This window comes from Pongo pygmaeus, chromosome 8 (genome assembly GCF_028885625.2).
Source record: "Pongo pygmaeus isolate AG05252 chromosome 8, NHGRI_mPonPyg2-v2.0_pri, whole genome shotgun sequence".
In the NCBI taxonomy this organism is placed as follows: Eukaryota; Metazoa; Chordata; class Mammalia; order Primates; family Hominidae; genus Pongo; species Pongo pygmaeus.
In genome coordinates, this window is record NC_072381.2 from 15,614,170 (window position 1) to 15,640,557 (window position 26,388).

At 41.7% G+C, this 26,388-nt stretch overlaps 1 protein-coding gene across 1 annotated transcript in view; it reads right to left on the bottom strand.

Moving 5' to 3' along the window:
• Positions 1-15,388: 15,388 nt before the first annotated feature.
• The window catches only part of ITGA8 (integrin subunit alpha 8), a 199,477-nt gene continuing 188,477 nt past the window's right edge, over positions 15,389-26,388 (bottom strand). The window contains exons 29-30 of the mRNA XM_054436441.2: positions 20,734-20,856; positions 15,389-18,686 (exon numbers count right to left, since the gene is read on the bottom strand). Coding sequence (XP_054292416.1) covers positions 18,600-18,686; positions 20,734-20,856 — 210 coding nt within the window. The 3' untranslated portion in view covers positions 15,389-18,599. The remainder of the gene's footprint in view (positions 18,687-20,733; positions 20,857-26,388) is intronic.

Below are 26,388 nucleotides of genomic sequence, written 5' to 3' on the forward strand. Positions count from 1 at the left end.
GTTCTGGTGGGAGGCGGGGAGCATGGGACAGGGGAGGTGTTGTCGTTTAGGGATTTATGTGGAGAGTCGTGAGACACCTGATTCTGCGCCATGGAAATCTCTTCCTGCCGGACTCTAGGCAGAAGGTGCCATTTCCCATCCATCATGTTTTAGCGAAGGCCATCTCCTCCTTCAGTGTCCTGATCACCTACAGGGACTGTACAGAGAGTTCAGTTAGAAGAACAAAGAGCAATAGAATTTCCAAGACACAGCCAATATTTGTCAAGCCAATTAGGAGAAAAATAAAGCCTCCATAGAAATAAATAATAATGAAGTATTTAAATATTAGTTACTGGTTAGCTTATTTATGGTTTGTTCATCCAAGAAATTGTAAACTCTGTAAGAGCAGGGAACATCTTCTTTACCAGTCTATGTTTAGTTCCTAAGCAGTGCTTGGCCTATGGTATTTACTCAATGGCTATTTATTGAATGAGTGAATGAATTCACAAACAAGGATTTAGCACAAAGGACTCTGAAAAAATGAAGGAATCCTGAGCACACGCTGTAGGGTTAGTTAGATCACCCTGAGATTACAGAAGGTAATTAATTCAGTTCATACCTTGTGTTAGGCAAAATAATAGCCTGCTAAAGATATCTGTGTAAAGGGGGAATTAAAGTTTCAGATGGAACTAAGGTTGCTAATCAGCTGATCTTACATTAAAGAGTTTATCCTGGATTTTCCTGATAAGCCCAATGTAATCATAAAAGTCCTTTAAATTAGCCAAGGGAGGCAGAAGAGGGAGTCAGAGTCAGAGAGAAATTTGAAGGTTTGCTGGCTTTGAAAATGAAGGAAGAGGCCACAAGCCAAGGAATCCAGGCAGCCCCTGGATGGTGGAAAGGCAAGGAAACAGCTGTCCTCTGGAGCTTCCAGAAGGAACCCAGTTCTGCGAACACCTTGACTGTAGCCCAGTGAAACCCATTGCGGACTTCTGACCTGTAGAGCCAGGAGATAATAAATCTGTGTTGTCTTAAGTCATGACCTTTGTGGTGATTTGTTATAGCAGTAATAGTAATCCCTGTATGTAGTAGATATTTGTTAGTTTTCACCTGTCTCCCATGAACAGTGCCCACATTATTCTTTGGGGAACTCCCTTTCTCAACCCTCCAGGTACTTTGTGTAAAGTCAGTTTCCTTCTTCATATTGGATGTGAGCATGTGATTCAGACGTGGCCCTTGGGAATGTTATATTTGCCTGGTCAAAGTTGTTAGTTAAGGGTTGGTCAGATTTGTGTCCTTTAAAAGTAAAAGTGTTTTTCTCTGGGATCCTGGGGAGCAAGGCTTGTAGGCTTGAACTCTGGAGATGTGGGGAGCTGTCCCACCACCATGGAGAGCCTAAAACTGAAGCCAACATGGAGGAGCTCAGAGCCAAGACAGGGTGACATATTGGGTCTTCGGACCAAGCTGCTCTTGAATTTTACTATTACATGAGTCAATAAATTCCTTTTTCTGCATAAGCCAGTTACTTTTGCTTTTCCAATTCTATCATCAAGTTTCAGTGAGGAGGCATAGGAAACTAATACAAACAACTCTATGTCTTTTATAGTTCATGTTTACATGTATGTGTGATATAGTTTGGATATTTACCCCACCCAGATCTCATGTCAAATTGTAATCCCCCATGTTGGAGGTGGGACCTGATGGTAGGTGATTGGATCACAGGGTGGATTTCTCATGAATGATTGAGCATTATCCTCTTGGTACTGTCCTCACAATAGTGAGTGACTTCTCACAAGATCTGGCTGTTTAAAACTGTGGTCCCTCGCCCTCTTTCTCTCTTGCTCCTCCTTTCACCATGTGATGCACCTGCTCCCCTTTCACCTTCCACCATGATTGGAAGCTTCCTGAGGTCTCCCAGAAGCAGATGCCGCTATGCTTCCTGCACAGCCTGCAGAACCGTTGAGCCGATGAAGCCTCTCTTCTTTATAAATTACCCAGTCTCAGGTATTTCCTTAAAGCAATGTGATAATGGACTAATACAATGTGTGTTTGTAGATATATATGTATATAATACACTGTATATATTCTCATCATAGCCATTCTCAGTTGCTTTTTCATCTTTGTAAAAATCTGAGTTAAATATTTCCAACCCCAACACCATCAGTTATAGCTCTATAGAGTCGGGTTGTCTGCTTGACATTACGTGACTATTAACATCAAGACTGTATCAGAAAGACGGTACCCTATGATGGAAGTATGCTGCAACACATCTTAATTCTGTCTTTGAATGTTCCACATTATAATCTTGCTTAGCATAATGAAACGCTTCATCATTTGAAAACATTAGCTATGAAAGGTTTTAAGTATTACCAGGAGGCCATTTTTAAAGTGCAATAAATTTTTTAATGATTTGTCTTCACTAAATAATTTCACTTGATTTTCTCAATATTTAACTAATCTATTTCTTTGAAACTCACCAACTTGTATTTTGACACACCAGTGGCTTTTCTTAGTTGAGGCTTATCTCATCACTGAGTTATTCAGCATCAAAGAGTAACATTTTCTCTCTGATTGTGTGTGTGGGAGCCTCTTGTAGGAGATTTCGTTCTAGGTTTAAGGCTGTCGCTCCCTTACAAAGTCCAGACTCACCAGTTCAAGTGCCCACCATGGCCAGGCAGGTAACGAGTGAAGTGGGTTGGATGGGGACTGTGGTTGATCAGAAAGCCCACGCCTGTCTAGGGCCCCTGCCGCTCAGGACCAGTGCTTGTTCTTGTAGAATGTAAACTCCATTGCTGATCTTTTAGGTTTTCAGCAGAGGCCAGAAATCCACATATTTATCTACAGCTCTGAAGCTTTACCTATAGGATTCAAATTAAAATAAAAAAAATACTATGTGGGTGAAATAAATCCTAAACAAACAACAAATCCATGCTTATCGGCTTCACTGTGGCCCCAGGCCACCAGTTTGTCCTTCCAGAATACATTGACTCATCCGTGCATCCACAGATGTTGTGAGTCTTACTTTGATCGTTTGTCTAATTGTGTTTATTGCACTCTGGCTTCATTTTCAGGTGTGTTGGGACATTATTAATCCTGACATGCTCAAAACACTAGTGAGGAAAGGCATGCATTTATGATGGAAGAATATTCTCGAGAAAAAAAAAAAAACTGCAAGAAAATGGTGAGAAAAGGACCAAAGTTGCGCACACATACTGGATGAATCATTAGGGAGCTGGCATGATTCTGAAGGAGAAAGAGAATCCTACAATGTGTGACAAGTTCATGCCCTTGCAATCTACAAAATTAGCAAGAAAAGAAGAAAAGTGATTGAGAAAATTAAAATTAAAGAGTGCTTGACTAGAAGATTTAGTCTGAAAAATAGATGCCTAGTAACCTAACATTAATTCAGAAGGCTAGCAATTTGTTGAAGAACTTAAAAATTAATACCTTGAAAGTCCTGCTGATATAATTTTTATGGCAACCCATGGTCATGTCCATTGGATCAAGGTCTATTTTGGTGATGAGGTAGTAAAATTATGAATATTGGAGCTATTAAGGAATTTTCTGTGATCTTTGAGGATGTCACCAATGAAGAGATTTATTTGCCTCAGCAGATTTTCGATATTGATGAAGCTTTTTTAAAATTGTGGTAAAAAATATATAACATTTACCATTTTAATCATGTTTAACTACACAGTTCAATGGCATTAAGTACACCTGCATTGCTGGGCAACCATCCTCACCATCCACCTCCAGAAATTTTTCGTCATCCTCAACTGAAACTCTGCAAGTACTAAACACTAACTTCCTATTCTCCCTCTCCCAGCCCCTGGTAACTACTACTTTCTTTTTCTGTCTCTATAAATTTGACCACTCTAGGTATTTCATATAAGTGGAATCATACACTATTTGACTTATTGAAGATGTTTGTGGCTGGGCACGGTGGCTCATGCCTGTAATCCCAGCACTTTGGGAGGCTGAGATGGGCAGATCATTTGAGGTCAGGAGTACGAGACCAGCCTGGCCAACATGGTGAAACACCGTCTGTAGTAAAAATACAAAAGTTAGCCGGGTGTGGTGGTGGATGTCTGTAGTCCCAGCTACTTAAGAGGCTGAGACAGGAGGATTGCTTGAGCCTGGGAAGCAGAGATTGCAGTGAGCAGAGATCTCGCCACTGCACTCCAGCCTGGGAGACAGAGCGAGACTCTGTTTCAGAAAAAAGTAGAAGATGTTCTTTTTTACAAAAAGATTTATTCAGTTAACAGATATTTGTTGAACTCCTTAGTATGTGCAAAATAATGATTTACTTGCTGAGGAAATTGTGGTGAAAACAATAGGCATGGTCCTTGCTGTTGGGGTGAGGGTCGGAACAAACATAAAGTGAATAAGATAATTTCATAGTATACTTTGAATATGTAAAATCTAAAATGCTGTCCAGGCACAGTGGCTCACGCCTATAATCCCAGCCGAGGCCGAGGCAGGTGGATCACCTGAGGTCAGGAGTTCAAAACCAGCCTGGCCAACGAGGTGAAATCCGTCTCTACTGAAAATACAACAATTAGCCAGGCATGGTGGTGGGTCCCTGTAATCCCAGCTACTTGGGAGGCTGAGGCAGGAGAATCACTTGAACCCAGAAGGCAGAGGTTGCAGTGAGCCGAGATTATGCCACTGCACTCCAGCCTGGGCAACAGAGCAAGACTCTGTCAAAAAAAAAAAAAAAATGTGAAACGCCTATTAGGTGTCCAAGTGCAGATGTTGAGGGGACAGTAGGGTGACAGATTTACCTACCGTGGCATGACTGGAGGTAGAGAATTGGAGTCACTGTCATCGAGATGTTATCTAAGTCCACGGACCTTTCGGTGGTAATCCAGACAAAGTGTAAACATATTCAATGAGAGAGCCTAGGATGGAGCATGACAGAGCCTCACATTTGGAAACCGACCAGTGGAGAAAGAGACCAACAAAGAGACCCAGACAGAACAGTGAGCAGAAGGTGAATGTGCTGATGTAAAAGCCAAGAGATGAGACTATTTCCAGAACGACCGAATGGCCGGCTGAGCTGAATCCTGTGTGGAACTGGGGAAGAGGCAAAACAGATAGCCATTGGCTTCTTGGGGTCTAACTTATTACCTTTAGAAATTAAAAAAAATTTTTTTTAAAAGAGATGGGGATCTTGCTATGTTGCCCAGGCTGGTCTCGAACTCATGGGCTCAAGTCATCCTCCCACCTCAGCCTCCCTAAGTGCTGGCGATCCTAACTTATTTCTAAATAAAAGACTGTCCCTAAACAATCTTTGGTCAAGCCTAAAAAAGAGTTTAAAACATTTCAGCATTTTTTTTTTCTCTGAGGCAACTCGGGGCAATGATTTGCATAGCAGGTCATGTTTTAGCATAGACAAAACACTATTTTATACTCTGATGGAAATTTAATACTATTTTATACTCGGATGGGAGTATAAAATCAAAATGATTTTATGTGCCAGAAGTATTATTTTTCATTAATCAAATGGTGCAGGTAGACAGATAAGAGAAGAAGAGAAAGAATGACAAATTCTGATGATTTTAATAAAGGCATGGAGGCTGGGGGATGATCGTCGCTGGCAACACTCAAGGCTGTTAGTCACCGTCTCTTCATGATATCAGCCTGGATTATCAGAGCAGACACCACAGGGGAATGATATATGAAGACTTACATTTTCAAACCCTTTAAAAGATATTCTTCACGAAATCTCAACAAAAGCTCTGTGTGTACCCAGTAACTGCTGTACAAGATTTAGGGTTTCCTTAAGATCTCCCAATTTTAGTTAACAGGATCTTCCTGGTCAATAAATTTAGGGCAAAAGTGGTTTAACAGCCTAAATAAACTGTCGAATTTCTTCTCTGAACACACAGTGTTTTCCTTCTGTCTCAATAAAACCCACAACCATTAGAAAACATGCCCCTTTCCAAGCGAAAGCAAAATGGTCACACCAGGGAAATCGCCGCATGACATCTTCTCAGCTGCTTTTGCGACCACACAACTTAACTCTCTCCAGATGTAACCCTTCATTCCTCCCACCTCCTCATAATTTTTGTCTGGAGTGAAACTACTAAAGGAGGTTTTTCTCTTTTTTTTTTTTATGTGAACTCAAAAGTGGGAGAGACTGAATTGCAAGTTCAGTGATAAGTACTTGATAGAGTGGGTTTTATCTCCTGACCCTGGGATGAACATATAAGGGTAATGGTATTATGAGGAAAAAAAAAACCTAACAGAAATGGGTCAGAAAGACTAGATTTTAAAAATCATGATAACTCATATTGGAGTCTACAGGCTGCCAGGGGATCAGCTGATCTATACTGGACTTGGGAGGAGGTGGCTCTGCTCCTTGTACCTCTAACTTTTATTCTTCTCCTAGGATAAGCAGCATAGCCCTGGCATATGCTTCTTATGGTGACAGTAGAGGTGAAGAAGACCAGGCTTCATCGTGCATGTGCTTTTTCCAACATATTTGCTTTCCATTTGCTAATATCCCACTGGCCAGAGCATGCCATGTGGCTGAACTCAGAAGCAAGGGTCAGGGAAAGCTAGTTGGCCTTTTGATGGGAGGAACAGCAAAGCCATGTGGCCAAGGGCTTAGATAAAGGGGAAAGTGAAGGATTGGGGCTGCTAATACAACCTACCATTTAGGGGCATATCCAGTTCTCCTAAATGAGATCATTGAAAGGCATTGCAACACACGAGGAAAAAAAGGTCCTAACCTTCATGCTACATATGACTTCCCCATTGTCCATGGGATGAAGCTCTTTGCAGGGATTTCTGTTCTTCATGGCTCCCCTGTCCCTGACTCTGTCCCTGTATAAACCTGCCTTTTTTCAGTCTCCATGCTGTAAATCTCATCTGCATTGAGGGAAACTCCCTTCTCTCTCACCAGACCTCTCCTTAGAGTCAGTCCATTCTTCTCCAAAGCATTACATTTCCTCACACTTGAGCATTTAGGCTGGTAGAATATTCCTTAGGATGCTTGATGGTGCGTTTTGACTTCCCATGTGACATCTTTGAGGTTTTTCCATGAGCATGCATCACAAACTTTCTTCTTTCTCCACATACATATTATCTCTCTCTCTCTCTCTCTTTCTCACATACACACACACACACACACACACACACACACACACTTCACACATATTCCTCTAAAGTCCTAAGGATAAATATTAATTCTTGAAGACAGTCGGGTCTTCATAAAGAGAAATAAGAATATTGTCTGTATTTCCCTCTCTTTCTGTCCGACCATAATGAAATGCTGTCAGTCCCAAGATGGCTTCACATCCCACAACAGGCAAAACTACACCATCGCCTTTCTTTCTCTGACCCAGTATTCAAGCCAGAAACGATGATTATCTTTTCCCTCTCTCCATCCTACGGGGGAGTTAGGAGAAATTCATTCTTCTAATTCTACACACAGCATCTCAATTCAAAAAAAATGTATAGCGTTCCAACATCACATAACCTGAATTACATATGAACAGAGATTGCTGTTGATGCAAATGAACAGACCTCCTAGGTTAAGGACTAAATCTGAATTCTGTTTGTCTGGGTTAAACTTTAATAACTTCTAGTTTAAAGAAGATTAAAAAAACTGTTAGATTAATCCCCTAAGTAAGGAGATCTTTAGACAGCAATTGTTTGGGGCCATTGCATCCCAGTTATTTGAGGTTGTAGTTTCCTAAAATGAAACAGAGAAAGGCAAGATTTTTTGATTTGACAAATGAAGTTTTTTCTGCCATTTAAGCTTCTAAGAAGTAGCTTTTTCATGTAAGGAAAATGATTTTAAATACACTGTTCTAAAATTCTGAAATCCCATGGCCTTGGGAGTCAGTTCCAACCTTAGCAGATGACCTAAAGAATGAGTTTCTCTATGGAGTATGTTGAAAATTAAATAGCATAGGTATTAGCCTGTTCTCATGCTGCTAATAAAGACATACCCGAGACTGGGTAATTTATAAAGGAAAGAGTTTTAATTGACTCACAGTTCTATGTGGCTGGGGAGGCCTCACAATCATGGCAGAAGGTGAATGAGGAGCAAAGTCACATATTACACATGGTGGCAGGCAAAGAGAGCATGTGCTAGGGAACTCCCCTTTATAAAACCTTCAGATCTCAAGAAACTTACTCGCTATCATGAGAACAGCAGGGGAAAGACCTGCCTCCCACTGGATCCTTCCCACGCCACGTGGAAATTATGGGAGCTACAATGCAAGATGAGATTTGGGTGGGGACACAGCCAAACCATATCAGCATATATCAAAATTTTTAGGTGTCAGAGAATGTTGAGAATGTTTAATCATGTGCATGAATCTAAATAGAATTCTGAAAGTAGAGGGGGACAAAATGTATGTGGTTCTCATTCCCAACTCTTTGTAAACTAAAGGAAGGATTCAGCTTTGTAGTTTTGTATCTAGCAGCCCTTCGCAGATCTTAGCTCCTTTTATTCTCTGATTTTGGGAGAATTTAAAAGGGATCATCGAGGTCATGGCAAACCATTTCAACCTCATTATTTTAAACGGTTCTTCCCCTGCTTTCAACATGTGTCTAGTGGGAATTCTCCATATTTGTTACCTGTGGCAGGTTGTAGGATCCTGGTCTCTGGAATCAGGCAGACCTAGATTTGAATGTCAGTTCTGTCATTTGCTATGGGGCAAACCAGCAGAGGAAGCTACGTACTCTGTCTAGCCTGCGATTCATCAGCAAAACAGGGATCATTTCTATATTGGCAAAAATTCTTTCCTTGGACAAACTTTTGTCAGGCTCCTCTGAGCCCTCTCCTTGACCAGAGCGAAACCTGGGCTTTTATCTTTGTCCTTGTAGTATCCTATTTTAGCAAGAATCCTAAGCTCATTTGGAAACAGCTCCCATCCTTTACATCTGACCAAATTCCTCCCCCTCACCATGCCCCAGGTGATGTCTGATTACCTTTGTCTGCCTCGGCCTTAGCCGGAATCACCCCTGACTCTGATGTTTCCTCTTTGTGATTTTCCATCCACCAACCACCACCCTACTCCTTGTCTATAATCCCCACTTTTCCTTGTTGTATTCAAAGTTGAGCCCAATCTTTTTACCTACTGCAAAACCCCATTGCCATGGCCCCTACACCCACGGCGATAGTCCTAAATAAAATCTGCCTTACCATCTTAGTAAGCGTCAGAATAAATTTTTCTTGGTCAGTATCTGTCTTGTATGGTTGTGTTAAGGATTAAATGGAAGATGCACATAAACTACTTAGCGGAGAGCTTCATACAGAGTGGATGCCTAATGCATTTTCATTCTTCCGCTTCTTTTTGTTTTTTTTTTTTTTTTTTGAGACGGAGTCTTGCTCTGTCACCCAGGCTAGAGTGCAGTGGCGCAATCTCGGCTCACTGCAAGCTCGCCTCCCGGGCTCATGCCGTTCTCCTGTCTCAGCCTCCCGAATAGCTGAGACTACAGGCGCCCACCACCATGCCAGACTAATTTTTTGTATTTTTAGTAGAGATGGGGTTTCACCGTGTTAGCCAGGATGGTTTTGATCTCCTGACCTCGTGATCCACCAGCGTCGGCCTCCCAAAGTGCTGGGATTACAGGTGTGAGCCACCGTGCCCAGCTGCATTTTCATTCTTATTGCTATTAATGTTGCTTTTATGATGTCACCCTCAACTCGTTCCTACTTTACTTCCTCTTCCTCAGAACAGTCCATTAGAGACCTGGGGTCAGTGTTTCCCCCAGACATTCTCCTCTTCAGGTTAATCAATCCCAGGTGACTCAGCTATTCCCTGCGTGGTGTGGTTGAGGCATCTCCTATTTTTGTTGTTTTTCTCTCAATGATGAAATGCAGCTGGTGTCACTGATGCCTGGGGCTCAGGGGCCCAGAGAGACTCCTTAACCTGAGTGTGGGGTGAGAGGCCACTGGCCAAAGGGAAATATTCAGTGCCCTCCACCTGGAGCTGGAGCCACTCCTTACATATAAATCAATGGAAATTCCCCAATCAATACTGGGAAAGAAGGCAGTGGGAAGAGCAAATAGGTGGGGTGGAAGCAAGAGAAAAGGGTAGCTTAGGGGACCTGCAAGCCAATTGCCCAACCTGTGAGACCATGGCGATGTCTGTGGGCAGGCACAGTTCACTCTCACCAGTGGCACCAAGGGCCCTGCCTACTTTTGCTTGGTAAATTCACTTCTACCACAAGTGTGTGGCCCAGTGCCACATACAATATTTGCCCAGAGAATGTTCATTATCTTTATTTTCTTCATTCTGTCACCCACTGTGGCAACTGTTTTTCCCACCACTGGGTCACTGTAGATTTAAACAATGTCTTCTCTGTGTTAATAGTGGGCTGGGGACCAAGCCCTACAGCCCAAATACAGGGACTTCCTCTCTGCTTCCCACTAACTCAGTGATCAGCATCCTTTGGGTTATAACCAGCGAGGAATCTACTCACATATATCATAAAACTCATATTTATGCCTATTGCCCGTGAGAATAAAATGATTATTTCAACGGACAAGAAAAATGGAGAAAGAGAATATGGCTGCTGGTAGTAAGAAATTGCAAAGCAAGACAAAGCAGATGAGTAAATTATATGAAAAATGCAATCGCCTTAATCTTGTAATATGTGCATACAGGCAGTAAGTGAAGGGAAAACATAAATATGTATAAATCTATTATGCACTCAGCAAACACAAGCATATTACCTGGGTGAGTAGAAATCAAAAGACTGATGTAAAGATATCCTCTTTAAAATCTTTATCCTATCCTTAACTCACATACTTAGGAATTTTATTTTTATTGTTAGAAACAGGGTCTTGCTCTGTTGCCCAGGCTGGAGTGCAGTGGTGCAATCATAGCTCACTGCAGCCTTGAACTCCTGGGCTCAGGTGATCCTCCCAGCTCAGTCTCCCAAAGTTCTGGGATTATAGGCAAGAATCGCCATGTTCAGCCTAGAATAGACACTTTTGGGGGGATGTTATGAGTTGAATTGTATCCCCTCCAAAAGACATGTTGAAGTCCTACCTTCTGGTATCTCAGAATGGGACCTCATTTGGAAAGAGGGTCTTTATAGAAGTAATCAAGTTGAAATGAGAAAATTTAGGGCTGACTGTAATTTAATATGATTTATATGTCCTTATAAAATGGGGAAACATGGACCCAGGTCCTCACAGAGGGAAGATGATGTGAGGACATACGGGAACACGATGTGATGAGGGAGTATCCATGTACTGCGTTTACAAGCCAAGGAACACCTGAGACTCCCAGAAGCTGGGAGAGACGCCTGGAAACAGATGCTTCCCTAGTGCCTTCAGAGAGAACACAGCTCCCCCAGTACCTTGATTTTGGGCTTCTGGTGTCCAGAACTGTGAGACAATACATTTCTGTTGTTTCAAGCCATCCAGTTTATGGAAATTGGAGCCCTAGAAAACTAATACGGAAGAAAACTATGGAGTTTTGACAAATTAAAAACCCTTATGGAAATAAAAATTATAGTTATACATGTACCTTTCAATCAATGAAGTAAATGAAAGCGGAAATACAAAACTTTAAATCCAGGAAAGTCCAGTTATTGCTTAAAAAATCAATCCCACCTAAAAGTTGGCTAGCAGAACAATTTACTAATGACTTAGTTGTTTCTACAACACAATCCACAATCAAAACAAGCCATAGCACAGAAAGATGAGGAGCCATTCCTACTGTGTCATATCATGGCACCAATAGAAGTTAAATCCAGTTGGGCATGGTGTCTCACGCCTGTAATCCCAGCACTTTGGGAGGTCGAGGCATGTGGATCACCTGAGGTCAGGAGTTCGAGACCAGCCTAGCCAACACGACGAAACCCCGTCTCTTCTAAAAGTAAAATAATTAGCCGGGTATGCTTGTTCATGCCTGTAATCCCAGCTACTAAGGGGGCTGAGGCAGGAGAATTGCTTGAATCCACAAGGCGGAGGTTGCAGTGAGCGAAGATCATGTGCGCCACTGCATTCCAGCCTGGATGACAGAGCAAGACTCTGTCTCAAAAAAACAAGAACAAAAACAAAAACAAAAAAAACACAAAACGTTAAATCCAAGACTTTTTATTGTCAGGAGGTCCTGGTGTCAGGCTACATTTCTATATGGATTTTGGCCCGTAATCACAAATAATGGTGAACTTGCTCATAAGTAATTCCAAAGGTAGATGATATTTGGGGGGTCGGGAGAGTTTAAAATTGCAAGCAGAGTTATACCTAATACACGCTGGCCATCCTGAATGTGCCATTGACTTATGTATCACCGGGGCATTTATCGTTTTACTTGGCTCCCAAAATGAGCCTAAAGTTTCAATGCTTTAAATTTCTCATGCTAAAGAAATCAACATTTTAATGTAGTCAGAGTTCTGGAGTAGAAAATCTGCTATACTTGGGGAAAAGAATATTAGACCCTAGGGAGGTACTGTCTTAGCATTTATGGACATCAACCAAAGATTTGCATGCTCTAGATCTTCCTGCGGGCATCAGAATGAATGCTCTTTCCTCTACAGGTAACCTGTGAGGATGGTGCAACTTTTTCAGAGGAAGTGTGCAATCCACAAGAGAATTCTACCTTAGAATTCTGCAAGGTCCATTTCGCCCAGTCTAGGCACCCAAATCTCAACTCAACATTTAGGAAGTATTGCCACAGTTAAGTGTCTACATATAAAATGATGGGAAGTGGCAAAGAGATCAACAGAATTCATTGAGAAGACTGACCTCCCACCTCATTTGTCCAGCTACAGGGCATTGGACTGTGATGAAAGACCTCACAGGAGTTCCTCTTCTTCTTTGCAATGAATATGTGCAGGCTTTAATCAGTGGGACTGGCCAAGATGGAGCCTTCTTGTGTATGTCTCAGGCAAGTCTTGCCCCACACAGGCTAGTTTATCCTGGATTGAGTGCTTTGCTCTTCAGCATCAGGCCAGGCATGGTGGCTCACACCTGTAATCCCAGCACTTTGGGAGGCCAAGGTAGGTGGATCCCTTGAGGCCAGGGGTTTGAGACCAGCCTGGCCAACATGGCGAAACCCTGTCTCTGCTAAAAATACAAAAAATAAGCTGGGCATGGTGGTATGTGCCTGTAGTCCCAGCTACTCTGGAGGCTGACACATGAGAATTGCTTGAACCTGGGAGGCGGAGGTTGCAGTGAACTGAGAGTGGAGTGATCCTAGCTCACTGCAACCTCAAACTCATGGGCTCAAGCAATCCTCCTACCTGAGTCTCCTGAGTAGCTGGGACTACAGGTATGCACCACCACGCTAGGCTAATTTTAAATGTTTTTTTTTTGGTAGAAATGGGGGCTCACCATTTTGCCCAGGCTGCTCTCAAACTCATGGCCTCAAGCATTCCTCCCGCCTCAGTCTCCCAAAGTGCTGGGATTACAGGGATTACAGGATTACAGCCACTGTGCCTGGCCAGGTGTAGGTTTTGAAGTGTGAGTGGTATATAATACAAAGTGAAGGATTCATCCTACTGCTTGCTGTGGGGTACAGGGTAAACACCCAGATAAGTTGTTCTCACTGGGATTCATGAATGCCAGAGAAGTGGCAAGTATTTAAATATCTTATGGGTTATGTGCTCATAACCCATAAGATTGGTTTATATTCTATTATAATATAATATAACCCATAAGATTGGTTTATATTATATTATAAATTGGTTTATATTGAGTGGCTGATAAATATTAGAACTCAAAATTAAATGTGTACATTAAATTTCCTAAATTCTAATAAAATGTAAATTAACATAAGGTAACATTTGAAAACAATTACCAAACTATTTAAACCATGCTGAAATAATTGGGAAGGAAATGGTACACTTAGGTTAATGCAAACTAACTTAGTCCTTTTAAGAGCAACATGTTATCGAGAGCTACAAATCTTTTCATATACTTTGACCAAGCAATCTCATTCTTGAGAAATTCATTCATTGGAATAAACAAAAAAGAAACTCTAAGTATGTAAGTATGAAAGTATTCAATTTAATGCCATTCTTCTTCTTCTTCTTTTTTTTTTTGAGTCCATCTCACGCTGTCACCCAGGCTGGGGTGCAGTGGGGCTCACTGCAACCTCAACCTCCTGGGCTCAAGCTATCCTCCCACCTCAGCCTCCTGAGTAGCTGGAATTATAGGCACGCACCACCACGCCCTGCTAATGTTTTGTATTTTTTGTAGAGACTGGGTTTTGGCTTGTTCCCCAGGCTGGTCTCAAACTCCTGGACTCAAGCAATCTGCCCGCCTCGGCCTCCCAGAGCGCTGGGATTAAGGCCAGAGCTACTGTGCTGGACTTGTAATGCTGTTCTTAATATAAGAAGCTGTGAACAGCTATTCCCAATAAGAGAGGGGTGGTTAAATGAACCATGGTTCACTAACTGAATAGAACATTTACTATTACAATCGCATTGTATGAACATTGTAAATAGGAGGATGCACACACATTTGTCTGTAGCTGGTGCTTAGTAATGAAAGGGAATGACAAAAGCACATGTTCATGTGATTATGACTATGCGTGTATATATACTCATGCATTCATTCTAGCAATTGTTTTGATCACTGATTATATAACAGGTGTTGGTGCTAGGTATACGAAACATACTGAGGAAATGATGTGGTTTCTGCTCTCATTGAGGGGTCACTCAGCCGGAAGGTGGCCGTGGGAAGAAATGGAAAAGTACGGAAATTCACAAAACGCTAATGGAGTACACTTAGGCAAAGATGAAGGGAAGGCTTTGTAAAGGAGCTAACATGTATCTACAGTGGAGAAATCACTTGTATAAGGGTGGAGGTACTAGAAGGTACTTAAAAATTCTTAATGTCTTTATTGAGATATAATTCTCATACCTTAAACATGCTCATTTAAAATATACACTTTAATCATTTTTACTATACTCACGGAGTTGTTTTGTTTTGTTTTGTTTTTTTGAGACGGAGTCTCACTCTGTTGCCCAGGCTGGAGTTCAGTGGTACGATCTCGGCTCATTACAACCTCCACCTCCTGGGTTCTAGCAATTCTCCTGCCTCAGCCTCCTGAGTAGCTGGGATTACAGATGTGCGCCACCATGCTCGGCTAATTTTTGTATTTTTAGTAGAGACGGGGGTTTCACCATGGTCAGGCTGGTCTCGAACTCCTGACCTCATGATTTGCTGCCTCGGCCTCCCAAAGTGCTAGGAATACAGGTGTGAGCCACCGTGCCTGGCCACTCACGGAGTTTAATACAAACATCACTGAAATCTAAGTAGAACATTTTTATCCTCCCAGGGAGCATTGCATTTTTGCTCTATTAAATTTCTCCCAATGTTAAATATTTTTCTAATAAGGAATTAAGATGTAGAGACAGAAACCTCTGATGTCTGGCCACAATAGGGAAACTTATGTCGCATGTGAAATAAACCAAAAGTATGCCATCGTGTCTTTCAGTTTTAATTTTATTAGTGACAAGGTAAATAGGTACATGAAAATCTTCACAGATATCTATGCACGTATTTAAATAAAACAAGAGTTGAGTTCTAAGAATGCAGTTTCAGGGGTGACTAGTACATATTATTCTTTTATTTACTGTATAAAAATCTCCGAGTTTATAAAACTTAATTTGCCCCATTATTGTGTCTTAAAACCCAGCTGCAAGAATTTAAAAAGGGAATTCTTTGAAGAGAAATACAGACAGACCCTCAGAGGAGCTCAGCACATTATGAATTATGAAGGCAATCGGCAATGCTCTAACTAGAAGCAGATACACTCAGTGTGTTCTCTGTCGTCAGTATGTTCTCTGGGCAGAACTGATTGCTGGAAGGTTTGCCTGACCTCAGTTTCCTCCCTTCCTCCATTTGCTTCCATATTCTTTTTTTTTGTTTGTTTTTTGTTTTTTTTGTTTGTTTGTTGAGACAGAGTTTCGCTCTGTCGCCCAGGCTGGAGTGCAGTGGTGAGATCTCAGCTCACTGCAACCTCCGCCTCCTGGGTTCAAGCGATTCTCTCTCTGCCTCAGCCTCCTAGGTAGCTGGGATTACAGAAGACTGCCACCACACCTGGCTAATTTTTGTATTTTTAGTAGAGACAGGGTTTCGCCATGTTGGCCAAGCTGGTCTTGAACTCCTGACATCAGGTGATCTGCCCGTCTCGGCCTCCCAAAGTGTTGGGATTACAGTCACGAGCCACCGCACCCAGCCTTTGCTTCCATATTCTAAAGGGCAGAGGGCCACTGCGTGCACGTGCATGTGTACAACGGCCTTCTGCAATTCCCATAGGTAGCAGTGCCTGTGGGCAGGTGGAAGGTGCCCGTCCCTCTAGGAAGGGGCCATCTTGGCTGAGACTCTGGGATGGTGCAGTTCACTTTGGAGCCCTCATGCCTTGCTTCATTCTGGGTCTCAGTCTTCCTCCTGGCATCTCTAGTTCCTTCCAGGTATCTGCATAAACAGTCTCAACAGGGGTCTCTGTTTATGTAGCCCTAAGAGTTCTCAGTTCCTTCACAAATATTGGCTTAAAGACAAGGGGTGCATTTTTTCAGGGACCTTTTAGGACCCCAAATCCCGAGGAGCTAATCTCTATTGGTCACAGATCAGTCAGGATCACAAGAGTCAGGGTATTACCTGGGGGCAGAGAGAGCTGTCTGGCATCGCTCACATCACATCCTGTAGATGGCCACCTACTTGTAAAACCACCTCTACCTGGAAGACTAACACCAAAGACCCCCAGAGGCTGGTGTGGACACCCCTTACATCCTTTAAGGCAAGTTCAGTGCTCATCCATAGTCAGCCACACAAACCAGCCTTGAGCTCCTGACAGACCCGAAACTGCTACCAGGACAGTATTCAATTCACAGGCAGGAAGAACATGAACTGCACCAGCGTGCTTGTCCATGTGCCTTTCATTTGCTCCTCAATGAAGTTCCGCAGCTGTAGCCAAATGGCTCCTCTCCAGCTTATGGCATGACATAAAATTTAGTGTCTGTGAGCTTGGCTCATCTTTCAAATAAAGCATGATTGTTGAAATCGGGACACAAAGTTTTCCAACAGCTTTGTAAACTTAAGGATTTGGGTCAGCTTGTTCTATCATACTTACCATTTAGGAAATTAATTAAAAAAAAATAATGCCAGTGTAAACATGCTTCAGATACATAGGTCTAAAAATATTGCACATAAAAATTTGTTCAGTATTTCTTCATAGTAATTTTTCATTATTAAAAAAGGATACAAAATTGTGCAGACTACCTATAAATTTGGCTGGTCAATTTTACTTCAAAAATGATAATATTACATGATTATGAATTATTTACAAGAGTTTTAAACACAAAAAATTTGTGGTGGTTAAATTCAAGATGATGGGAAAATAGCTTAAATAAAAGATTATTCTCCAAAGTTACATATTATAAAGATTAGCAGTAAAAATAAGTAATAAAGTTGGAATAAGCAATTTTAAATAAAAATCTTTAGGAATCAGTTTTCCCAGTTTGGCTCATGCCTGTATAATTTTATGTTTTTGTCTAAGTTATATTCAACATGTTTTCTCTGTGTATACAAGCACAAGGCATAGCAGGAAAAATAGGTATTTAATCCCAAGCTAAATATCTATAAGAAGTGTTGATTCTTAGAGATATTAAAAATAACATTTACCCATAATGTTAAATTGCTTTTTAATTAATGAACTCTAGACATTTTACCATTCTTTTTAAACACTCCAAAGGTAGAGAGTACCTTGAAATTCAGGTATTAACTAAGTCAATGGAAAGATACACAAGGAAATATAAATGCAACATCTTGCAAAGCTAAATTAAGCAGATGTGAGTCCCTGGATAATGTGAGTGAAAGGAATTTCAGATCGAAGGCAGCAAGGTATTAAATAGAACTGATTCCTAATGCCAATCTTCCTTTCCTTAGCACTGTCTAAATTCTGAAGAAGCTCTGCTAAATGAGTTATCTGCACACAGTGATTCTTAAGAGGAAACTGAGTGAGTGATTTTGAAAACTAGCTAACCAAATCTTAATTTCAAAATTCTCTAGATGACGGTTTCTCAACCTAGAGACATGGAAAATAAATAAATAAACTTTCAGCCTCACTCACAAGATTATTTTTGTCCTTTCAAAAGTACTTTCACAGTACCAACAACATATTGCTTGTCTCCCTGAGCCATAACGTCCTTAGAAATGTTTCTTTTCCATAGGGAGGTGTCAAATGTCTCACTGGATACAGTAGTGTTGGACGGTGCGGTCTTAGTTCTAAGTTCTACAGTAAATCAGTCATTTCACCTTAGTTCACCTTGTAAATTCTATAGTGATTCAGACATTTCATCTCGGTCACTTATGCTGGATTGATCTGGACTGCAACTTACGTTCCCATACCCATTTCAAAGTGTCTGCCAAGTACAGAACGATTAAAGCAAAAGAAAATCTTCCACAATTGCTGATGGCTTCTCCAGCTTTGGTGTGTCCTTTTCCAACAGGGCTCACTGGGCACCCATGACAATTTCTCCAAAGTGCGGTGTAGATGAGGTGATGTTTCCAGGGTCCCCTCCATTTCCTGGGTCACTGTCAGGTATCAGAAAGCCTTGATTTTTAACCCTCATGTTCTTTCTTTTTCTTTGAACAGGACCAGTATTTGAGGTCTTTGGTCTTCTTTTTTTTCTTGTCATGCCTCAGGGGTCTTGTCATTTGTCAGCTGTTCCCTGTCAGTCATGTCCTCCTGAGGAGGTCTGGCTCTGTCAAAGAATCCACACTATAAAGAGAAAGGTGGGCTATAAAATCATGTCATTCTGGGAACCTGTGAAACCCCTCATTCAAAGAATTTTCACTTTTTTTTTTTTTTTGGTAACTGAGTCTCGCTCTCTATCCCCCAAGCTGGAGTACAGTGGCGTGATCTTGGCTCACTGCAACCTCCGCCTCCCGGTTCAAGCGATTCTCCTGCCTAAACCTCTGGAGTAGCTGCGATTACAGGCCTGCACCACCACACCCAGCTAATTTTTGTATTTGTAGGAGGGATGGGGTTTTGCCATGTTGGCCAGGCTGGTGTTGAACTCCTGACCGCAAGTGATCCACCTGCCTCGGCTTCCCAAAGTGCTGGGATTATAGGTGTGAGCCACCACGCCTGGCCCTTTATGTATTTTCGAAGGAGCCTGGAGCTCTGCACATATAATCAGTCTGTTTCTCCAAATTAGGAGGTGCGAGCAGAGTGTTTGTTACTTGTAGAGAGCAGTTTATTGCATAGGGCAAGGTGAGCAGGAGGGCAGAGTGCTCACACCCTTTCTCCTGCCCTGTAGTTGGAGTGGAAGATGTCCCTCTTTCATACAAATCACTTATGGACCTTGGATATTTTCCTGAGATCACAGCAAGGTGTCCCAAGGATTTCTCACATGCTTACTGGAGCAGAAGCACTAACTATTGACTAGGAAAAGGAGATTGTCTCCTAAAGTATCCTGTCGGCTTCTTTGGGATGGATTACAGGAAGAAGTGAAGAGATGGCCACACATCCCTCAGTGCTTGGTGGAACATAGAGCATATATAGAGGGAGAATAGATTTGTCACTTATTTCAATGCCAAAACCAGGTAGGCACAGAATCTTAGTGACTTTCCAAAGGTTAGCCAGCAACTCAGGGAAGAGGTGACTCTAGAATTTTCCTCCTGTTCAGTGTCAAATTAGTACTTTGCCAAGTAAACTATATCTTTTCCTAGACACCTGGAACCTCAATTCTTTCTTCTGTTTCTCATGTTGGAAGCCAATTAACTGGGTTTGGCTTATAGACATTGAGTCATCTCTCTTTCCCAGAGCTACTGGAATATCCTGTCAATTGGCACACATGGTTGTACCTTATACTCATTGAAAATACAGTTACTATGAGTGACAGAACAATACAAAAGTCCATTCTAAAGGTATGTCATAGACCACGTGGGTGTAGGTTGGACAAAGAGCTGACAACGATCAGAAACGCCATTCCTTAACTCAAAGCCAAGGTTTTCTCAGTTTATAGGTCTATTAGTCATGCTGCATATTGTTTCAAAATAAAAACGCACTATGATTTTAGGGAAAACCGCATAGTTATCAAAGATGTGACTGGGTTAATTACTCTTATAGTCATGTAACTGGGATGTCATTTCCATTTTGGAATGGATGGCTCTGTGAAACTTGGCAATTGTTTAGGTTGGTGGGCCAGAAATTAATTCCTGTTGTGGACTTTTAGAACAAACCTCAGTAAAACACATCAAAGACTAAGTTCAGGCTTCCCAATGGAGACAAACTAATTGGCAAGATTAAAAACCAAGTCCAGGCATCCTATAACATGCACGATCTATTTGGCTTCATTAATAGTTGAAATAAAAAATCAGAATTGACCTATATTAATTGCATTTGCATAGTGCTTATAAACAATCTCAAAGGATTGATGATAGGGCCACGTCAATAACAAGCTTATGATCTTGGTTAATTAAACCAGAAAAAGAAGTTTTCATTAGAATATTATCACTCTAAGCATATTGGAAAGAAGATCACAGGCCTTAGTTAATACAGCCTAACTCTCTCTATATTTATTTACAAGAAATCTGAAGATGAAAGCAACATTAAGCACCTCCAGTCATCTTAAATGTCAGCTATATAAACATATTAAGTATGCCAAAGCAAACAAGACAGGATTTTCCCTTTATATCCTTCAGACTGTTCAAAATTTCCAAAAACGCCTCCATAATTGTCTTTTAAAATCCCTAACTATATCCCTCTAAATTCCCTCAACAGCCCCTCTAGTTTAAAAGGAGAATAAAGTAAATCAACTTACCTTCCATAAAGCTAAGGTTAAAATGGCCAGAACCAACAATCCAAGAAGTATTGCTAGTATTATTACCCATAATGGGATTGAGAAGGAAACATTTGGAGTTGCCCAAATAACTGATGTCTTAATCTGAAATGGAAAACAAACCAAATGAGCTCTAATGTGAAAACTATTTGGTGAAATAAAATAGTAATTACCAGTACAATATCGGAAGTTGATCTGAAAGGATCCATATGACAATTGAAATCATCTAGGGGATATCTGAGAGGTAGCACTAGAACATGAACTCTTAAAAGCTAGCACATTCCCAGATCTGCTTGGTTCTGTAAAAGTCTAATTAGAGATTTGGTGGGTGGGTGGCTTCGAGTCACAGGAACCCTACAATAGAATTGAGTGGGTCAGGAATCGACAAGGTGGAAAGGAATGGCCTTAACTTGGGCTGGAACATTTATGGGAACAATGGCCAAAAGTAGACTCAATAAAAAACTGAATGAGTCTGTCTAACATGTGTCCCCTTAGAACTCAGCTAGCCTCATTGAGAGAGGTAAGCTTGTGAACAACCATGAATCCTTGGATGTGCAAGAAGGGTAGAAATCATCTAATCTAATCCCCTCATTTTACAGATGAGAAAATTAACTCCCAGAGGGACGAAGTGATTCATTCACACAACGAATTAGTGTCAATACTAGGTCTCTTTATCCCCAGATTCTGTGCTCTATCAATGAAGGATATCCCAGAGCATGAGGCTAGACATCTTGCATTTTATGGAAGTAACTGCAGTGTGCAAAGCGAATGTTTACTTGTCCTGATGTGTTGGAGATGACTTTAATCCTAAATCCAAAGATCAGGCCAGCGCAGTGGCTCATGCCTGTAATCCTAGCACTTTGGGAGGCCAAGGTGGGTGGATTGCCTGAGCTCAGGAGGTCAAGACCAGCCTTGGCAACATGGCGAAACCCCATCTCCACTAAAAATACAAAAAATTAGCTGGGTGTGGTGGCACGCACCTGTAATCCCAGCTAATCAGGAGGCTGACACACGAGAATTGCTTGAACCTGGGAGGTGGAGGTTGTAGTGAGCCAAGATCGTGCCACTGCACTCCAGCCTAGGCAACAGGGTGAGACTCTTTCTCCTCCCCGCCAAAAGACAAAAAAACAAAAACAAAGATCAGATGGGGACTGGAGCCCATTTCATCCCGCACTGTTGCAAGGGGGCTTAGAGGAAAATGAGACCTTCCCAATCTGACTGCATGCTCAGTGTCTATGAACCACTCCCTATGTGGGCAGAAGCACTTCTATTGCTCCTGTGTTGGAGGCCTGTGCCTCCGGAGGCCCAGGCAACAAAGAAGCTGCAGATTCCCAAAGAGAGACCCAGCCATGCTGCTAAAACCTTTTGTCAAAGAAAAGAGCAATACATTATTCTTGGATGCAGACATTATTCACTAACGTAGTATCTGGTTTTATCAGAGTGGCAAGCATTGCCTCCACTCAGCTGGTCTAAGGGCTCCTAGTTTTAATTGTGTTGGTTGAAAGGATCATTTCAATCCTGAAACACACTCAAGAACTCCAAGACACATTCTATAACCCACCTATCGGGAGAGGATGAGACTAATGACTAAGGTTGGCGGCTCTGAGATTTGCCCTAGCAGGAAATGTATGGGTGTTTTCACAGCCTGAACCCTAGCACTGAGCCCTAACCATGCTCACTTTGTTGCCTCTGTCTTCTTTTGTGTATTTGTTTGTTTGTTTGTTTGTTTTTGTGACACAGAGTCTCACTCTGTTGCCCAGGCTAGAGTGCAATGGCGCGATCTTGGCTCACTGCAACTTCCGCCTCCCAGGTTCAAGCAATTCTTGTGCCTTAGCCTCCCCAGTAGCTGGGGTTATAGGCGTGTGCCACCACATCCAGCTCTTTTTTTTGTGTGTGATTTTAGTATAGACCTGGTTTCACCATTCTGGCCAAGCTGTCTAGAACTCCTGACCTCAAGTGATCCACCTGCCTCGGCCTCCCAAAATGCTGGGATTACAGGTGTGAGCCACTGTGCCCAGCTGCTTCTGTCTTCTTAACTAGAGTTGAGTGCCCTGATGGTGCCCTTCTCAGCTTGTCTTTGTTTTTATTGCTCCTTCCTTCTTGATCCACGTCCTCCATGCAGCAGACACTGATGACTCAATTCATTTGATTCTCCAGCCCAAAATGTCATTTATATCTACACTAATAAAGGGATCGACAGAGGAGTGAGATAGGGAGAGAGTCATTCCATCTTGACAGGAATGTGCCAAGTATGTGATAGATGTTCTCCATGAGAAAAAGGCTGGCCTCAACCTACTCATCATTACATTTTCTTCCTATGCCTGTTAACTTTCCTCGCTAGGAATTATTTCATCTTATCCTTATTTCATCTGACACGTCAGTGTGAAGCAAGACAGTCCATCACCACGGTGACATTACGTACACTCTGCTGACCACTGTTTAAAGATGAGACACGTAGTTCATATGTTGAAGAAATCCATTTCAAGGACCCACTGTGGTTGCAATGCTACCTGGATGCTGCAGCCTAAGTAATTTATTCTGAAATGACCTAAGACAAATATTACACGTTCTCATTCATAAGTGGGAGCTGAACAAGTGGATCTCATGGAGGTAGAGAGTAGAATGATGGTTACCAGAAGCTGGCAAAGGGTGGGGAGGGCTGGATGAAGAGAGGTTGGCCGACAAACATACAGTCAGGTAGAAGGGATACATTCTAGTGTTGAGTAACACAGTAGGGTGATTCTAATTAACAATAATTTATTGTCTATTTCAAAATAGCTAGAAGAGATTTGAAATGTTCCCAACACAAAGAAACGATAAATGTTTGAGACAATAGATATCCTAAATACCCTGATTTGATCACTATACATTATGTTCACGTGTGTATCAAAATATCACAGGTACTCCACAAATTTGTACAATTATATATCAATTGAAAATAATTATTTGCATGTATACAGCTACATGAGCAAATCAAGAACAGATTATTTCTCTTGTTATGTACCCTTCCTTAGTTAATTACACCTGATGACATGTATGAAATTACTGCTGAATCCTAACATTTTACTGTACTCAGAGGAACAGCATGAAGTGGTATTTCAAGATGAACATAACATTGCTGGAAGTGGACTCACATAGTTTTGATAATGAGAATTTCAGAGTTTTGGAACTGAAAGGGACGGTAGTGGTCATCTACTCACAGGCCAGTTACAATGACCCCAGGAGAGAGAAATCTGGAGCCACGGAAAATTCCAAGGTTTCATGTAAATGTTACTTCCTCATAACCCCCAAGTCCACTGAGGACACAATATAGTTTTAGTCCCTATTTTGAGCATGTGTCAGAGCTCACCAAAATTTTCTAATAGGTAATTCAGGGTGAGCCAGGCAATGGATCTTTCCTCTCCTGGTTTACCTAATTAATATCTTAAGGCTGGGCACAGTGGCTCATGCCTGTAATCACAGCACTTTGGGAGGCCAAGGCAGGTGGATCACCTGAGGTCAGGAGTTTGAGACTAGCCCGGCCAATATGGTGAAACCCCGTCTCTACTAAAAATATAAAAATTAGCTAGGCGTGGTGGCAGGCGCCTGTAGTCTCAGCCACTTGGGAGGCTGAGGCAGGAGAATCGCCTGAACCCGGGAGGCAGAGGTTGCATTGCAGTGAACCAAGATAGTGCCACTGCACTCCACCTGGGTGACAGAGCCAGGCTCAGTCTCAAAAAAAAAAAAAAAAATCATTATCTTAAGTTGCTGCCTACTATTTTATGTTAAACAGAAAAGACTTCAAGTTTTATAAGTTAGAGAAAACACAAAACATACTAAAGGAGTTGAAATAGAGGCTCTTCAAATTGTTAGCTTAATAAAAAAGAAATGGAATGGGCTGAGTGGATACCCACTGAGTACTTTGCTAGGTGACTTTGCCACTTGGTTATTGCAGGTTTTGATGTATCATCTATAAAACTGGTCTATCCATAGAAATAAGCAGAGAAAGTCACTTACAAAGAGCTAATAAAGACATTTGAAGTTTTTTTTGTAGCAGTGATGAAAAAGTACAATGAAAATGTGAAATTGATGAAGATATGCTACTTAGGGTCTTTTGAAGCAGAGAATAACTTTATAGGGATAGTTACAGAACCTACTGGCTTTTTGTTTACATTTGCTCCCAAAGAGCCTGACAGCAGCATCTTTAAAAAGTCTGTGGGAAGATGATGCCCATGCAGTGATCACAAATTCGGAAAGTCCCTTTCAGTTCCCAAATTCTGAAATTCTCATCATCAAAACTGTTGCCAGTCTGCTTCCAGTAACATTAAGTTTGTTTAAAAAATACCACTTTGGGCCAGGCGTGGTGGCTCATGCCTGTAATCCCAGCACTTTGGGAGGCTGAGACAGGTGGAACACTTGAGGTCAGGGGTTCGAGACCAGCCTGGCCAACATGGTGAAACCCCATCTCTACTAAAAAAAAAAAAAAAAAAAAAAAAAAAAAATTAGCCAGTTGTGGTGGTGGTGGTGCATACCTGTAGTCTCAGCCACTCAGGAGGCTGAGGCAGGAGAATCACCTGAACCTGGGAGGCAGAGGTTGCAGTGAGCCAAGATCGCACCACTGCACTCCAGCCTGAGCAACAGAGCGAGCCTCTGTCTCAAACGAAACAAAACAAAACAAAAAAACAAAAAACACTTCATACCTTTTCTCTGATGTTAGGATTGTGCATATCATATGCATTTCCTACATGTCATCCTATGCAATTCATTAGCCGGAAGGAATACACGGAGTCTTAAAAGAAGGCAGCCTCTGAGTGACCCTCCTCTCATGCCTGCTTTCTGCTTTCCTGGTCCTTTTACCTGTAGGATGTCAATATGGTACTGAGGCTGCCCAATCTTCTCAATCTAAAATGGGTGCAGCTGCAGAGACCTTCCTTCACCCTTGGTGTTTTCCTAAACTTATGTAGGCTTTTGCAGCATAGTCCAGAAGTCACTACAGTAAGAACAATGGAAATACAGAAAACCAACAACAGCGACCCAGAGCATTTCATCTGGTGTCCAGTGCAGAGGAGATGCTTTACTCTTACTGGAAAGAGTTAGACAAGGAGCCGAAGGTAATTATTCAAATAATTGAATAATTTGTTTCTGCTTCACTGTAATGATTCAGTGTTCAGACATATTTCTCCGAATCAGGTGACCTTGTCCTTGCCTCTGCACACAACATCATTAGAAGAGTCACGTATATGTCTCGGCAAGAGAGGTCGTTCTGGGATAGAGTGATGGGGAGTCATGTGACATATTCATGTCTCTAAATCAGTAAATGGCAATGGGGCATTCCATGTGCAGGTGGAAACCAGTAAAGCAAAGCTTTTCCTGAAACTCCATGCTCTGTATAAATAAACTAGAGACTTGACTGCATAGGCAAACTTAAGAGAAGATGACTTAACTGATCACTTTTACAGGACCAAAGTTTCTTTAAATATGTGTTAGTGCTGTGGGACTGCAGGCTAGTTTTGGGGAAAGCTTGGGCAGGAAAGAAAATGTTGACAAACACCAAAACTTTGTTATTTCTAATATCTATATTTGTCTTACAGCTCATTTTGAGAAAACTACAGGAAGCTTAGATCGAAGTAGCCATTAGATAATAAATAATGAGGAAAA